Here is a 17,502-nt window from a genome sequence, read left to right on the forward strand (position 1 = left end):
CTTCTGCCCATTTCTTCACTGGGTTATTTGTTTTTCGGGTGTGGAGTTTGGTGAGCTCTTTATAGATTTTGGATACTAGCCCTTTGTCTGATATGTCATTTGCAAATATCTTTTCCCATTCCATTGGTTGCCTTTTAGTTTTGTTGACTGTTTGCTTTGCTGTGCAGAAGCTTTGTAACTTCATAAGGTCCCAGTAATTCATTTTTGCTTTTAATTCCCTTGCCTTTGGGGATGTGTCGAGTAACAGATTGCTACGGCTGAGGTCAGAGAGGTCTTTTCCTGCTTTCTCCTCTAGGGTTTGGATGGTTTCCTGTCTCGCTTTCAGGTCCTTTATCCATTTTCAGTTTATTTTTGTGAATGGTGTGAGAAAGTGGTCTAGTTTCAATCTTCTGCATGTTGCTGTCCAGTTCTCCCAGCACCATTTGTTAAAGACACTGGCTTTTCTCCATTGGATGTTCTTTCCTGCTTTGTCAAAGATTAGTTGGCCATATGTTTGTGGGTCTAGTTCTGGGGTTTCTATTCTATTCCATTGGTCTATGTGTCTGTTTTTGTGCCAATACCATGCTGTCTTGATGATGACAGCTTTGTAGTAGAGGCTAAAGTCTGGCATTGTGATGCCTCCCACTTTGGTCTTCTTCTTCAAAATTACTTTGGCTACTCGGGGCCTTTTGTGGTTCCATATGAATTTTAGGATTGCTTGTTCTAGTTTCGAGAAGAATGCTGGTGCAATTTTGATTGGGATTGCATTGAATGTGTAGATAGCTTTGGTTAGTATTGACATTTTAACAATATTTATTCTTCCAATCCATGAGCAGGGAATGTCTTTCCATTTCTTTATATCTTCTTCAATTACCTTCATAAGCTTTCTATAGTTTTCAGCATACAGATCTTTTACATCTTTGGTTAGATTTATCCGTAGGTATTTTATGCTTCTTGGTGCAATTGTGAATGGGATCAGTTTCTTTATTTGTCGTTCTGTTGCTTCATTGTTAGTGTATAAGAATGCAACTGATTTCTGTACATTGATTTTGTATCCTGCAACTTTGCTGAATTCATGTATCAGTTCTAGCAGACTTTTGGTGGAGTCTGTCAGATTTCCCATGTATAGTATCATGTCATCTGCCAAAAGTGAAAGCTTGACTTCATCTTTGCAAATTTTGATGCCTTTGATTTCCTTTTGTTGTCTGACTGCTGATGCTAGCACTTCCAACACTATGTTAAACAACAGTGGTGAGAGTGGACATCCCTGTCGTGTTCATGATCTCAGGGAAAAAGCTCTCAGTTTTTCCCCATTGAGGATGATGTTAGCTGTGGGCTTTTATAAATGGCTTTTATTATCTTTAAGTATGTTCCCTCTATCCCGACTTTCTCAAGGGTTTTTATTAAGAAAGGGTGCTGAATTTTGTCAAATGCCTTTTCTGCATCGATTGACAGGATCATATGGTTCTTATCTTTTCTTTTATTAATGTGATGTATCACGTTGATTGATTTGCGAATGTTGAACCAGCCCTGCATCCCAGGAATGAATCCCACTTGATCATGGTGAATAATTCTTTTTATATGCTGTTGAATTTGATTTGATAGTATCTTAATGAGAATTTTTGCATCCATATTCGTCAGGGATATTGGCCTGTAGTTCTTTTTTACTGGGACTCTGTCTGGTTTAGGAATCAAAGTAATACTGGCTTCACAGAATGAGTCTGGAAGTTTTCCTTCCCTTTCTATTTCTTGGAATAGCTTGAGAAGGATAGGTACTATCTCTGCTTTAAACGTCTAGTAGAACTCCCCTGGGAAGCTATCTGGTCCTGGACTCTTATTTGTTGGGAGATTTTTGATAACCGATTCCATTTCTTTGCTGGTTATGGGTCTGTTCAAGCTTTCTATTTCCTCCAGATTGAGTTTTGGAAGAGTGTGGGTGTTTAGGAATTTGTCCATTTCTTCCAGGTTGTCCAATTTGTTGGCATATATTTTTTCATAGTATTCCCTGATAATTGCTTGTATCTCTGAGGGATTGGTTGTAATAATTCCATTTTCATTCATGATTTTATCTATTTGGGTCATCTCCCTTTTCTTTTTGAGAAGCTTGGCTAGAGGTTTGTCAATTTTGTTTATTTTTTCAAAAAACCAACTCTTGGTTTCATTGATCTACTCTCCAGTTTTTTTAGATTCTATATTGTTTATTTCTGCTCTGATCTTTATTATTTCTCTTCTTCTGCTGGGTTTAGGCTGCCTTTACTGTTGTGCTTCTATTTCCTTTAGGTGTGCTGTTAGATTTTGTATTGGGGATTTTTCTTGTTTCTTGAGATAGGCCTGGATTGCAATGTATTTTCCTCTCAGGACTGCCTTCGCTGCATCCCAAAGCGTTTGGATTGCTGTATTTTCATTTTCGTTTGTTTCCATATATTTTTTAATTTCTTCTCTAATTGCCTGGTTCACCCACTCATTCTTTAGTAGGGTGTTCTTTAACCGCCATGCTTTGGGAGGTTTTGCAGACTTTTTCCTGTGGTTGATTTCAAGCTTCATAGCATTGTGGTCTGAAAGTATGCATGGTATGATTTCAATTCTTGTATACTTATGAAGGGCTGTTTTGTGACCCAGTAGGTGATCTATCTTGGAGAATGTTCCCTGTGCACTCGAGAAGAAAGCATATTCTGTTGCTTTGGGATGCAGAGTTCTAAATATATCTGTCAAGTCCATCTGATCCAATGTATCATTCAGGGCCCTTGTTTCTTTATTGACCGTGTGTCTAGATGACCTATCCATTGCTGTAAGTGGAGTGTTAAAGTCCCCTGCAATTACCACATTCTTACCAATAAGGTTGCTTATGTTTATGTGTAATTGTTTTATATATTTGGGGGCTCCCATATTCGGCGCATAGACATTTATAATTGTTAGCTCTTCCTGATGGTTAGACCCTGTAATTATTATATAATGCCCTTCTTCATCTCTTGTTACAACCTTTAATTTAAAGTCTGGTTTCTCTGATATAAGTATGGCTACTCCAGCTTTCTTTTGGCTTCCAGTAGCATGATAAATAGTTCTCCATCCCCTCACTCTCAATCTGAAGGTGTCCTCAGGTCTAAAATGAGTCTCTTGTAGACAGCAAATAGATGGGTCTTGTTTTTTTATCCATTCTGATACCCTATGTCTTTTGGGTTGGCACATTTAATCCATTTACATTCAGTGTTATTAGAGAAAGATACAGGTTTAGAGTTATTGCGATGGCTGTATGTTTTATGCTTGTAGCGATGACTCTGGTACTTTGTCTCACAGGATCCCCCTTAGGGTCTCTTGTAGGGCTGGTTTAGTGGTGATGAATTCCTTCAGTTTTTGTTTGTTTGGGAAGACCTTTATCTCTCCTTCTATTCTAAATGACAGACTTGCTGGATAAAGGATTCTCGGCTGCATATTTTTTCTGTTCATCACATGGAAGATCTCCTGCCATGCCTTTCTGGCCTGCCAAGTTTCAGTAGAGAGATCAGTCACGAGTCTTATAGGTCTCCCTTTATATGTTAGGGCCCGTTTATCCCTTGCTGCTTTCAGAATTTTCTCTTTATCCTTGTATTTTGCCAGTTTCACTAAGATATGTTGTGCAGAAGATCGATTCAAGTTACGTCTGAAGGGAGTTCTCTGTGCCTCTTGGATTTCAATGCCTTTTTCCTTCCCCAGTTCAGGGAAGTTCTCAGCTATTATTTCTTCAAGTACACCTTCAGCACCTTTCCCTCTCTCTTCCTCCTCTGGGATACCAATTATGCGTATATTATTTCTTTTTAGTGTAAAACTTAGTTCTGTAATTTTCCCCTCATACTCCTGGATTTTTTTATCTTTTTCTCAGCTTCTTCTTTTTCCATAATTTTATCTTCTGGTTCACCTATTCTCTCCTCTGCCTCTTCAATCCGAGCCGTGGTCCTTTCCATTTTATTTTGCATCTCATTTAAAGCGTTTTTCAGCTCCTGACTATTCCTTAGTCCCTTGATCTCTGTAGCAAGAGATTCTCTGCTGTCCTCTATACTCTTTTCAAGCCCAGTGATTAATTTTATGAGTATTATTCTAAATTCACTTTCTGTTATATTATTTAAATCCTTTTTGATCAATTCGTTAGCTGTTGTTATTTCCTGGAGATTCTTTTGAGGGGAATTCTTCCGATTGGTCATTTTGGATAGTCCCTGGAGTGGTGCGGACCTGCAGGGCACTTCCCCTGCGCTGTGGTGTATAACTGGAGTTGATGGGCGGGGCTGCAGTCAGACCTGATGTCTGCCTTCAGCCCACCGCTGGGGCCACAGTCAGACTGGTGTGTGCCTTCTCTTCCCCTCTCCTAGGGGCGGGATTCACTGTGGGGTGGCGTGGCCCGTCTGGGCTACTTGCACACTGCCAGGCTTGTGGTGCTGGGGATCTGGCGTATTAGCTGGGGTGGATAGGCAAGGTGCACGGGGGCGGGAGGGGCAGGCTTAGCTCGACTCTCCTTAGGTGATCCACTTCAGGAGGGACCCTGTGGCAGCAGGAGGGAGTCAGACCCACCGGAGGGATGGATCTGCAGAAGCACAGCGTTGGGTGTTTGCATGGAGCAAGCAAGTTCTCTGGCAGGAACTGGTTCCCTTTGGGATTTTGGCTGGGGGATGGGCGAGGGAGATGAAGCTGGCGAGAGCCTTTGTTCCCCGCCAAACTGAGCTCTGTCGTCCTGGGGCTCAGCAACTCTCCCTCCCTTTGTCCTCCAGCCTTCCCACTCTCTGAGCAGAGCTGTTAACTTATAACCTCCCAGATGTTAAGTCCCACTTGCTGTCGGAACACACTCCATCGGGCCCCTCCGCTTTTGCCAGCCAGACTCGGGGGCTCTGCTTCAGCCACGTCTTAATGCTCATTTCATTTAGTTTAGATCCATTTAGTTTCATTTAGTTCAGTTACGATTAGTTGCAATTATTATTAATGGAGCAAGCAGAGCTCAACCAGGATAGGTGGGTGTCATCACCCAATAAACTGCTGAAGAACTAAAGTACAGGGGCAGCCCCGCTAGTGACACTGACAGCAAGCAAGGCCAAGGCTGAACAACAAGGGAGGGGAGCAGCTGTTACATCTTCTGAGAAGAAAACGACAGGAAGCTAGGGAGAGCTAACATCAAAAAAAAAAAAAAAAAAAAAAAAAGAAAGGAGTTTTTGTTTCAGGTATAAATTATTTGCTAATTTCCTAATGCCTTGAAAATGTCATAGCTTTTTTTTTTTTATTTATCTATTTTTGAGACAGAGAGAGACAGAGCATGAATGGGGGAGGGTCAGAGAGAGGGAGACACAGAATCTGCAACAGGCTCCAGGCTCTAAGCTGTCAGCACAGAGCCCGACGCGGGGCCTGAACTCACGAACCGCGAGATCATGACCTGAGCCGAAGTCGGACGCTTAACCGACTGAGCCACCCAGGCGCCTCGAAAATGTCATAGCTTTTATGTACCAACCAAAGATGTCCACAAAAGCAAACCCAGCAGCGGTCCCTGGGAGGAAGGCATAGCACTGGAGGATGTCGCTGTGAATGGCCCTTTCCCCGCTGTCCTTACCCCTAGGTTCCCTGGCAGCCATTTTCACATCAAACATGGGTATGCACAATAACATGGTACGTGTTTTTTTGAAAAACCATTTGTCCCCTGTACAAAACAGAACATTAACAAGACCGTATTGACTCCTAGGCAAGAATCTTTCACAGGTGATCTGCCCCGTGACTGCGCCAGGGGAACGCAGCAGACAAGGAAAGGATGACAGAGCCACAAGTCGCACACTGAGAGACTGAACACAGACCACGGTATCGAAGGACAGGAATGACTAACATTCTAGCATAGGGACTATGTGCCAGGCGCACCATGACTTTCCATGTGAAGTTATCTTGTTACATACTAACAGTTTCAGCAATTCAAAAAGCAGAGAGAGAAGAATGGATTCCAAACGAGGAAAAAACGTCACTGGATCTGAAAATCTCGAACTGGCTGAGCAGTCTTTTCTTCCACGCCCTCCTCAAAATGAGGTATTTCTTCACGACAATAAAATGCTTTGGTTTGCTGATGTGTACGACAGACTCTCAGAAACACAAGACAGCACAAGATGCTGGTGTGAGTGCGCGTTGTTTCCAAGTCTGAGAAAAGGCAACATCCTAACGCAGCAAGCGAACTGGTTCATGACTTTCAGAGTAAATGGAGCACTCAGGTTTCAACGGTCAGGGCAGAGAGCCAGTGAGAAACCATTCCAACAATGAATGCATTGTTGGACAGTCCACAAAGTGCAGTCACTGACAGGACACATACACATGGTTTTTGCAACTGCTCAAAGTAAGAAATAGAGAATTTCAGCTTCTATTTTCTGCCATAAACAGCTATGTTGAATAAAATATTAAAGCATGTTCTTCCACACACCCAAAAGCAACCTTGAGAGAAGGAAGAATTATTCAAACAACGAAATGCTGAGTATTCAATTTTCAACTTTATTAATTTTATCCCGAATGCAAACACAAGGTATTCTGCATTAGAGATATCACTTACTAATTACCTCACAATAAGAAATAAGTGTGCTGTTACTGTCCTTGTACCTTGACCAAGGCCTTCCTTTTGGGGTGGCCAGGTGAGCCAGATGCCCCTGGGTGAGGTACACAGGGGACGGGAGACCGGTCATGCTCTGCTTCTACAGACTTCCTCTTCCCCTCCAAAGACGGAGTTCTAGGAGATGCAATGGGCTTGAATTCTAACCAACACTGTGGTGTGCAAATAAAATCTCTCCAGGAGCCAAGTGATCTAAGAGATGACTCAGTTTTGGGCTTTATCCCTTTTGACCTTTAAAAACCCAGAGAGATAATGCTCTGGTCTCTCCAGCATCTTGGGGCTTAGGAACTGAGTCAAGGTCTAACCTGTGGTCCTCTCAGAGAAATAAGAGAGGTTTTATCATCCCTTGTGTTCAGAGCAATTTTGTAGACAAATGTCTACAAAGCTAATTCTCATGGTATGTGAAATAAGAATCGGGCTCTTTTTGGGGTGACACGGAGAAATCTAGAAAGGGTTTTTTATGCGCCAGCACTGCAAGTGAGACAACAACAAGCACGGCCCTGAGGTCACTGGGGCTGGTGACCCTGAGCTTTCACATTCATAATCACGGGTTGTGAGAACAGACATGAGGTCCACTATCTGGTCAATGGAGAGGATAAAAGACGGCCTTCCCCCCCCCCCCCCCAATTAAAATCCTGAATGATTACACTTTCAGCAGAAGAGTCAAAGAGAAATAAACTGCCTTCACCTGTGCCCCAAGGACTATGAGGGAAAGTGCGTATCAAAATTTGGTAGTAACTGTGGAGTGGTGAGTGTATATGTAGGACTCTCTCCTCAAAAAATAATTGTCACCGTTGGAACTTTAACATTAGTTTGTATGCGCGACTTTGGAGGTTCTAATGAACTTCAAGAGGATAATTTAATTTGTATAGTTCCAGACTAGAGGTATCTCAAAGTATTTGAAGGGTGCATGATGCTGACCCAACCTAAACTAAACCCTAAGCCTACATTCTAAACTGAATGGTTCAATACGTTTTAATTCCAGGCTACAAATAGCTCCTTTGTAAGTCATGTTACCAAAATAATTACATGTCACGGCTTAACAAAAACCCAAATACTATATAAGTAAATAAGGCACTGCCATCAAATTATCATATACAATGTAGAGAAGAATCAAATCCACAAAAACTTCAGATATAGGAATAACCACAACAAACCATAAAGCAATTATGGTAAATGTTTCTAGAACTGACAGAGATTCTTAAAATAAACAACAAGAACATCTGGAAAAGAAACAAACTTTTAAAAATTAAAAATTATTGGGGTGCCTGGGTGGCTCAGTCAGTTAAGCCTCCAACTTCAGCTCAGGTCATAATCTCATGGTTCATGGGTTTGAGCCCTGCATCAGGCTCTGTTTTGAGAGCCTGGAGCCTGCTTCAGATTCTGTGTCTCCTTCTCTCTCTGTCCCTCCCCTGCTCGTGCTCTGTCTCTCTCTCAGTAATAAATAAGCATTAAAAAATGTTATTAAATCAAAACAGTAAGGGTTAAAATGTAAAACTTCCATACTAGATTACATCTGGCTGAGTAAAGAGGGAGTGGACCGGAAGACACATGTGTAGAGTTTATTAAGAATGTATCACAAGGACACCAGGAAGTGGGAAACAAGAGAACTAAGACACACGGTGAGTAAAGAGAAGAGGGTGGGCCGACTCCTGACTCAGGTTCCAGAAGAGGAGGAGTAGAGCAGAGTGAAGAGTCCAACTGACCTTGCCCACAGATGAACAGGAGCAATCTAAATTCAAAAGCCCATTAAATCTTAAGCAAGATTTCAAAATGAATGAATTAAAGAAAGAAAACAAATCCATGCTGAGTCTCAGTAACACTGCAGAAAACCAAGGCAAAGAGATCTTAAAAGCAGTATGAAAGTAAACATAAATCAAAGGAGCAAAAATGGACTTCTTAGCAGCAAAAGCAGAGAGCAGAAAAGAGCAGAATCATCTCACTGTACCTTCAATATAATGAGACAGTAACTGTTAATATGGAAAAATAAACATTTGAAAACAGAGGACGGGGCGCCTGGTGGCTCAGTTGGTTGAATGTCCAACTTCGGCTCAGGTCATGATCTCGCAGTTTGTGAGTTCGGGCCCCGCATCGGGCTCTGTGCTGACAGCTCGGAGCCTGGAGCCTGCTTCGGATTCTGTGTCTCCCTCTCTCTGCCCCTCCCCTGCTCATGCTCGGTCTCTCTCTCAGAAGTAAACAAACATTTAAAAAATATATAAAAACAGAGGATACATTAAAGGCATTTTCAGAGAAATAAGGATGCAAAGAGTTTCCCACCAAAGGACTCCTGTGACTTCAGGAAGAAGGGGAGGACACTCACCCGAAATGTCCTGGAGGCAGGAAGGAGTACAGGAGAGTGAAGGCATGGGACCCGGTCAGAACGAGCATGAAGTGGAAACAACAGCCAAGACTGAAACACGTAACAGTAACTCCATATGAGGCTGGGGTTGTGTATAATGTTCTCAGCTTCTTCAATTGTCTTCCATATAAGTAAATATATTTACATTAACTTTGATAAGCTAAGTTGGTACGATAAACTATCTAGGATGCCACTAAAAAGGTAGAAAGCATGTACAATTTGTAAACTGTGAGAGAAAGATATCAGAGAAAACAATCAGTCCAAAGGAAGATTAACAAAGGAATGAAAAGAAGAAAAATACAAGACATAATAATACGAAGTAATCCAAAGTAATATTAAATAGATGAAATGATCCACTTAAAGATCACAAAAAGACCACCTATGGGCTCTTTGTAAGATGTACACATATAAAAAGGTCCAAAAGCTGAGAATAGAAGTATGAAATAAGATAGAGCTAACCAAGAATAATTAAAAGAAGGTTCATGCAGATTTACTAATATCAGAAGAAAAACACTTTAAGAGTTACAGAAAATTACTTTGCAGTGATTAAGTTTAACCTATCAAGAGATAGTGTTCTGATTTTACATAACTCAAAAAGTGACAGTAAAAAACCATTTTATAAATGTATGAGTCGTGAACAAAACACTTAAAAAACTTAATTTTGGGGTGCCTGGGTGGCTCAGTCGGTTAAGCAATTAACTTCGGTGCGGTCAGTTCAAGCCCCGTATGGGGTTTTGTGCTGATGGCTCAGAGCCTGGAGCCTGCTTCAGATTCTGTGATTCCTTCTCTCTCTGCCTCTTCCCTGCTCATGCTCTTTCTCTCTCAAAAATAAACATTAAAGAAAAAGTTTAAAAACTTAACATAATTTCAACATGGTAGTCAACCACAGCAGAACACGTATTCTTTTCAAAGATAACACAAAAAAAATGTTTCATAATGATATAATGGGCCATAAAGCAAGTCTCAACAAGTTTCAAAGATGCGTGTCATAGGACAGCATTCTCTGATCACAAAGAGTAGAAATCTGCGACTAAAAGTAACCAGGAAAGCCACTTATGAATAAAAACGCATGAAAGAAGTAAAAGTCATAACACAACTTAGAAACTGTTTAAAAGTGAGTAGCAATGAAAACATAAAAGTAAAAATTTGAGGGGTACAGTTGCAAGAGTGTTTAAATTAGGAATAGGAGGAGGGGGATCACTGAAGCAAACACCCAGTCAAGAAGCAAACACAACAGAACGAAGAACAAACGAAGAGCATGCCTGGCTTGTGGAAGGGAGGTTGTTTCTCAGCTCCCATCCGCCCACTTTGCTTTTCTTCCTGTAGCTCTGTGATGCCCAGGCTGAGACTCCCGCAAATTGAGGGTTTCTTGCCAGCTGAGGCCCCATGAGGTTCAGCCACGTGGAATTTGCAGAGGAGAAGGGAAAACCCAGGGGCTTCTCCTGGGGGTGCTCCCGGCACCAGTCCTACAGCACCCCCAGCAACAGAGGTTCCAGCACTTCTGAGGGGGCAGCGCCCTCCTGCACCTGAGTCCCTGCCGGTCCATGGGCCCCTCCATGGGGCTCTGCCTGCCACTCACCCCAGACTCCTCCCTGCTGTCCCCCAGCCCAAACAAAAGGTGGTTGCTTCTTGCAAACATGTGCTTCCAACTCTTCCTTTTTGTCTTTTCTGGCCATGCAACGTATGTATAACCAATTCCCTTGTATTAAATCATCTGTTGAAATACCTAGTGTGTTTTCTACTGTGCTGTCTGCAATGGGACAGAGAGAATCTAAGTTAATGTAAGCTACACATTCCTTGTTGTCAAAAGGAGTGAAACCTGTCAGGGTCTGGGGGAAGGAGAGTGGGAGTGGTGGTGGGTAAAGCTTTACTAAGAATTAAATTCCAAAGGACATCTTTCACCTGGAGAATCAATGAGACAGGAGATCATACTTGCTGAATTTTAGATGTTTTAGGAAGAAAAAAAAAAGCCACAAAACAAAATAGCTCTAAGTACAACTGCGAAATGTTTTTATCCAACAAAGGTATATATTATAGATATATTCCCTACCTTAAATTTTCTAAAACTAGGACATAGTCATCATATTTTATAGGATTTCACCTTAATTAAAAGGGAAGAAAGTCGAAAAGCAGTCTGAGAAGAAATAATATATTTAAAAGATAATTTTAGTTTAAGAATATAAGAAAGTACTAGTCTTACTGTTTATTCCAGAATTCTCTATTTTACTTTAATTGCAATGCACTATTTTAAAATTAAGCTATTGGGCCTAAAAGATTAATTTGACAAACATACAATCTACCATCTGAAAAAAGAAATAGTAAAATAGTTACCAGATCAACAGGTTCAATTATTGTTCAGAAAAAATTCCATCACCTATTTTTTTCCCAACAATTCTCCCAGCCTAAAAGAGGCAGTTTTCTGTGTACCTCTTATCATGTGGGTAATCTCAGTGAGAGGTCGTGGGAGTTCTCAAGCTATGTAAAGGAGATGTAAATTGGTCAGAATGTCAGTAATTCTCATCAGTTGTCACCATCAACCAGGTATTAAAAATTGATGAGAGGTAGCTCACGCATAATAAAAATTTCAAAGCATGAAATGATCTTTCAAATGCAAGCATGCATAATATTGAATGAAACTGGCTTCTCTATCTGTTATACTTTTCAGTATTTTGCTCATTAAATTGTTTTTCAAGTTACTATTTTTAGCAGAAATCCTAAGAAAAATGTCACAAAATAAGAGATGATACTAAATTATGCATCTGAACTATTTAAAAAATGATGTGACATAAATTAATGATTAACAAACTGATGCTGAAAGTTACAATTACATATTTATATGCATTTTCTCCTGAAATAGATATAATCACTAATACAGTCACTAAAAATTTAGAGATTCCACTTCAAGCATGAAAGACTAAATTAAGAAAAGATCTTGAATACGGCCATGGTATCAGGACCATTAGGGCTTGTTATACTAAGTTTTACAAAGCTACAAATCTTTAAAGAACTGAGAACAAAAAAGTTTAATGTCTGAAGAGTTCATGCTTTCCAAACTGTTCACATCCATTTTTTATCAGATCGGCACCAGAGTCCTACAGGGATGGATTCTACTTGGGAGATGTCTTGGACGCGTTTCTCTTGCTCCGCGCTCGCGTTGCCACAGCACTGGCGAATGACGTGTACCCACTGCAACCCGGTCCTGCAGAAGAGTCCTGACTGTCCATCCAGTCACTCTGCTCCAAGCATTCCTGTCCCTCACGGGTCAGACTAACAGACATGGCACACTCTTCCATCTCTCTGCGACACCACACCTTGTCTTTAACCGAGAGGATTTCTCGCTCGTCGTGTAACATTCCCTGGCTTCCTTTCAGCAGAATTAAGTATGCCTTCACCTGGGCTCCCCCAAAACATTGTAATACCTCTATTTTTGAGTATTATTATCAAATCTTAATAAACCATAGCACACAGCATCTAAGAGAAACATCAATAGATACTTGATGAATGAAAAATGAGTTAATGCATGAATGCAGAGAAGAGGTTGACGTCCCTTTTTAAGAAAAAGCTAACATAGAGTCCAGAAGTGATTCAATTAATGTCTCCTAGCTATTTAATGGGAAAAGATTAGGACCTGGGTGACTCCCTTATAATTACTTTTCAAAAAATTATTATTATTGCTTAGATATAGTTAACCTTTAAGTTTAGCTAGTAATTAACCATAACCTCATAGAAATAATGATGAAAAACTAAAAAAGGAATGTAGTACTAAGTTGTTGCATTTGAAACATTTATATGCATAAATTTCAAAACTCTTACAAAACAGAATTCCTATTCCTAAGGGCCACATCTTAATTTGCCTGGTTTAAAATACGACCTTCATGAGAATTGTTGTGCAAGTTATAAATTAGTATTGGGAAACATGGAGAGGGAAAGGAGTAAAATGCAGGGATCTTATCTGGCCATCACTGGTGGCTGGCATGGCGAGCCTATTCAAGGATATGGAAACAGCCCTCGGAAACTCCTCATACACAAATCTGAGGTGGTTTGTGCACACAGCACTCAGGTCTGCTAGAGTGTGAAAGAAGCTTAGAAGTAAGGTTGGAGATGGAGCCATGTGGTGAAAAATTCTTTTTCCCTTAGTAAAATTAATGTGATAATAATAAGAAATATGATTTCAGAAAGTATCTATTAGAAGGAGAGTCAAATCTGGAGTTTTCTATTATCCATATGAGAGAACAGAAGTCTAAATTATGACAATAAATTCAGGAAAGAAACGGAAGAGATAAAAAACAAATTGTAGCAGAATGAAGTGTAAGATACTTGCTACATTAATATGGCCGGTATGAGTTTAACATAATGGTAATTTTGAAATAATCTATATTTATCTTACAAACAAAAATCAGAATGAAATTTTAAAAGTTACGCTTGTTTCCAGACAGGAGAGCAAACTATGTCCCACCTGCGAATCCTGTCTTGGACACAACAAGAGAACACTACACCAGAAGATGGGACCCTGAGAATGGGAACATCTGGGAGACCCTTGTAAACAGTAGGGTACGGTGACCCACCGCTGAAGAGAGCTGGGCCCCAGGCTGGGGTGAGGCAAGGGAGAATTCAGGGTTGCTGACTTTACCACCACCCTGAATGGATCACTGTCCAACACGTCACCACTTCAGCGCTAAAAACAGCAATATGAAGCCACAGTCATGGATAGCAAGGTAGTTGATATGACACAGCACGTAGTCCAGCTGGTGTTGGAAATGGAGCTAAACAGGTTCCAGTACAAAGGCTGAGATTATCAAACAAACAGATACAAACAAATCCACACCTGTTTATACTATGGTAAAACGTAAGGATATAAGAGACAGAACATTCTTAGAGGAAAAATATTAATCAGTTACAAAGAAATAAGAATTGGATTAACAGTGAACTTCCTCAGTAAAAAGACCTAATAACCTTATACGTAAAGGAGCTAGAAAAAGAAGAACAAACAATTCCAAAATCAATAGAGGGAAGAAAATATAAGATGAGAACAGACATAAATGATATAGAAACTAACAAAACAATAGATCAATGAAACCAGGAGGTGGTTCTTTGAAAACTCTTAGCCAGACTCATCAAAAAAGAGAGAGAGAGAGAGAGAGAGAGAGAGAGAGAGAGAGACGCACACAAAGGACTCAAAACCAGAAATGAAACAGGAGTAGTAACAACTGACAGCACAGAAATACAAAGGATTATAAAAGAATATTATGAAAAATTATATGCCAACAAATTGGACAACTTAGAAGCAATGGATAAAGTTCTAGAAACACATAACCTCCTAAAATTGAAGCAGGAAGAAACAGAAAATTTGAACAGACCGATTACCAGCAGTGAAACTGAATCAGTAATCAAAAAATTCCCAACAAACAAAAGTCCAGGACGAGATGGCTTCACACATCAATTCTACCAAACATTTAAAGAAGAGTTAATACCTCTTCTTCTCCAACTACTACAAAAAATAGAAAAGGAAGAAAAATTTCCATATTCATTCTATGAGCCCAGCATGACCCTGACACCAAATCCAGATAAAGACAAGAAAAATAAGAACTATAGGCCCATAACTCTGATGAGCATCAATATAAAAATCCTCAACAAAGTATTAGCAAACTGAATCCAATTCCACATTAAAAAAATCATTCACCACAACCAAGGAGGATTTATTCCTGGGATGCAAGACTGGTTCAGTATTTACAAATCAATCAACATGATACACCACATCAACAAGACAAAGGGTAAAAACCACATGATCCTTTCAATAGATGCAGAAAAAGCATCTGACAAAGTACAACATCTGTCCATGATAAAAACCCTCAAGGAAGCAGGTTTAGAGGGAAAATACCTCCACATAATAAAGGCCTTACATAAGAACATGCACAGGTAACACCGTACTCAAGGGTGAACAACTGAGAGCTTTTAGCCTACGTTCAGGAAGAAGACAAGGATGCCCACTCTCACCACTTCTATTCAATACACTACTGGAAGCCAGTCACAGCATTCAGACAAGAAAAAGAAATAAAAGGCATCTGACTTCATAAGGAAGAAATAAACTTCCGCTATGTGCAGATGATACGATACCATATGTAGAAAACCCAAAGGATGCCACCAAAAAAACTACTCAATAAATGAATTCAATAAGGTTGCAGGATAAGAAATCATAGAGAAATCAGGTGCAATTCTCTACGCTAACAATGAAGTAACAGAAAGAGAAATGAAGAAAACAGTGCCATTTACAAGCGTACCAAAAATAACCAAATACCTAGGAATAAACTTAGCCAAGAAGGTCAATGACCTGTACTGTGAAAACCGGAAAGCAATGATGAAAGACACTGAGGATGGCACGGGAAGGAAAAAGGAAAAACATCCCGTGCTCATGGATTCAAAGAACAAACACTGTTAACGCGTGCAAACTACCCAAGGCAACAGACTGTGAGGTCTGTTTCTAGTCTTGGTAGCATGCTTGTGCTCTCTCTCGCTTGCTCTCTCTCTTTCTGTGGTGCACACACACATACCCCTAACAACTTGAAATTGCTATCCAGCATGGCTGAGATACCCCATTGATCCTGTCTTCGTAATGGAAAGTGGTCCTTATGCTCGATCCAGACAGACCTTGAGCAATGTCGAACATGCCTGTCTCTCCCACACCCACCCATCTGATGCCACCTGAGAGGACGCTGACTCTCCCGCAGCTCCCAGGGCCAGGACTACATTTCACACTAAAGAAAGTTCACACATGCTTAGTGCCTATGCACTTATAGATGCGAGTGCTGGCCAACCATTCTCAGTGATGTCTCACATTCAAGTTCACTTCACAAAGCAGAAGTCATTTGTTCTTCCCTGCTTCTGTTGCAGTTTATGATAAAACCAGTTCATGATTCATAAAGGCTGCAAATTAACCCAAAATGCATGGTCATTTTCTACTTCCTTCTTTCTTTAGTTTCAAACAACGTAAACATCACTCAGAAAGCTAAATCCAAACATAATACAAACATAATCCCAAAATTATAAAATACAATTTCTTTGTAAAATCAAGCCTTCTGAGGGAAAAAGGCAGTCAAATTTCCCTGTATAATAAAGGACTGTGGCACTAAATGCATTTAACTTCCCACACTTCCCCTCCTGGTTATTAATTTAAAGGAAAGCAAAGGCTGGTTTAAGAATAGTAACTCTCCTGTGAACCAGTACAAAGAACGGATCAGGACCATGACTCCATATCAGGAATACGAGCAAGGTGATTCCTTGTATGGCCAGGGCAGAGGGGAGCACGGCGCAGGACACCAGGGCATGAAGCGCTGTCCCTGCTAGACGCCCCTCACACTGACTGTGTCAAGCTTTACCAGTGGGGCGATCCGAATGGAAGCAGTGATCCCAGTGAGCTGGGGGCAGTGCTTCCTGGGATTCCTGATGATCCCCATGTGTTGAGAATGTCATAACAACTCAAAATCACAATACTGTAAGGTTTGAGGATTTTGAATTTTTAGAAGCTTTTAACCTTTTTCATAGGTTCTGAAATTAGCTCTATTTGACATCCCTCATTTTAAAAGGTTAGACCTGAGATAGAGGCATTTTTACACTAACACTAAACTGATGGAATGTATAGTTTTGTTTTTGAATTCGAAAGAATAAATCCCTATTCAATAAGAACAGGAACCACAATATGCTAACGACTGCCTCGTGAGCAACTACTCTATCATCTACCGTACCCTACAATACAAAACTAAGTGGGTTCCAGGCGATGAACTGTTTCTCCTCAGCACTGTCAGTTCTGTGAAACATACCACCTTCACCAGCAGGCGCTGACTTTACAGAAAGAGGAAAGACAAGGCAAGCAGCGAATACAGTGACGTACAGCAGGTACAGGGGATGACCTGGCACGTCACCAGGATATGACAATCACATGGGTCACCCCACTTCTTGGGCTGATCTGCTTCTGTTACTATTATGTCCCCACCTCCTTCCAGGACACTGGTGTACATAAGAGGCAGATCGACACAGAATTTTACCATCAGGGAAAATTTGGGGATAAAAATGGAAAAAAAGGACAGGGAGAAAAAAGGGGGCCCGATCCGAATACTGTTCCAGTACTAACCTGGTTTAGTTTCTTCCAGAGATTGAGGACAGGGGACAGTTCGTTAGACCAGATTTCTCTATCAAATTTGCAACCAGCTGTTACTGATCTGCCCAAGATCCTCAACTGTGAAATAACCTAAAATAAAAACATAATAAGCAGAAAAAATTGAAAAGAGAGAAATAGTATGGGCCCAAAAATAGCTATATTTGTTTTATAAAAATAGAGACTAAATATAAACAAGTTTTAATCCCATTATCTCTATTCAATTGCCTTAACATGTAACTGATTTACTTAAGCAGTTAAAAAATAAAGACAAATATATTTCGTTTGATTGACTCAACTTTATAATTTCAACATGCTGATTGATTAAAGATCGTTTTTCTGAAAAGAGGCAATGGTAGGAAAGATAGTAAATAGCATACCACACTACATCAAAGAGCAAAACAATTTTAAGTAATTATTTGT

At 40.4% G+C, this 17,502-nt stretch overlaps 1 protein-coding gene across 7 annotated transcripts in view; it reads right to left on the minus strand.

Annotated features, from left to right (window-relative positions):
* Positions 1-17,502, minus strand: part of DYNC2H1 (dynein cytoplasmic 2 heavy chain 1) — a 340,312-nt gene that overhangs the window by 88,397 nt on the left and 234,413 nt on the right. For all 7 annotated transcript variants that reach the window (XM_053204186.1, XM_027051992.2, XM_053204184.1 and 4 more), the window contains one exon: positions 17,056-17,172. In XM_053204186.1, coding sequence (XP_053060161.1) covers positions 17,056-17,172 — 117 coding nt within the window. The remainder of the gene's footprint in view (positions 1-17,055; positions 17,173-17,502) is intronic.

Source organism: Acinonyx jubatus, chromosome D1 (assembly GCF_027475565.1).
Source record: "Acinonyx jubatus isolate Ajub_Pintada_27869175 chromosome D1, VMU_Ajub_asm_v1.0, whole genome shotgun sequence".
In the NCBI taxonomy this organism is placed as follows: domain Eukaryota; kingdom Metazoa; phylum Chordata; class Mammalia; order Carnivora; family Felidae; genus Acinonyx; species Acinonyx jubatus.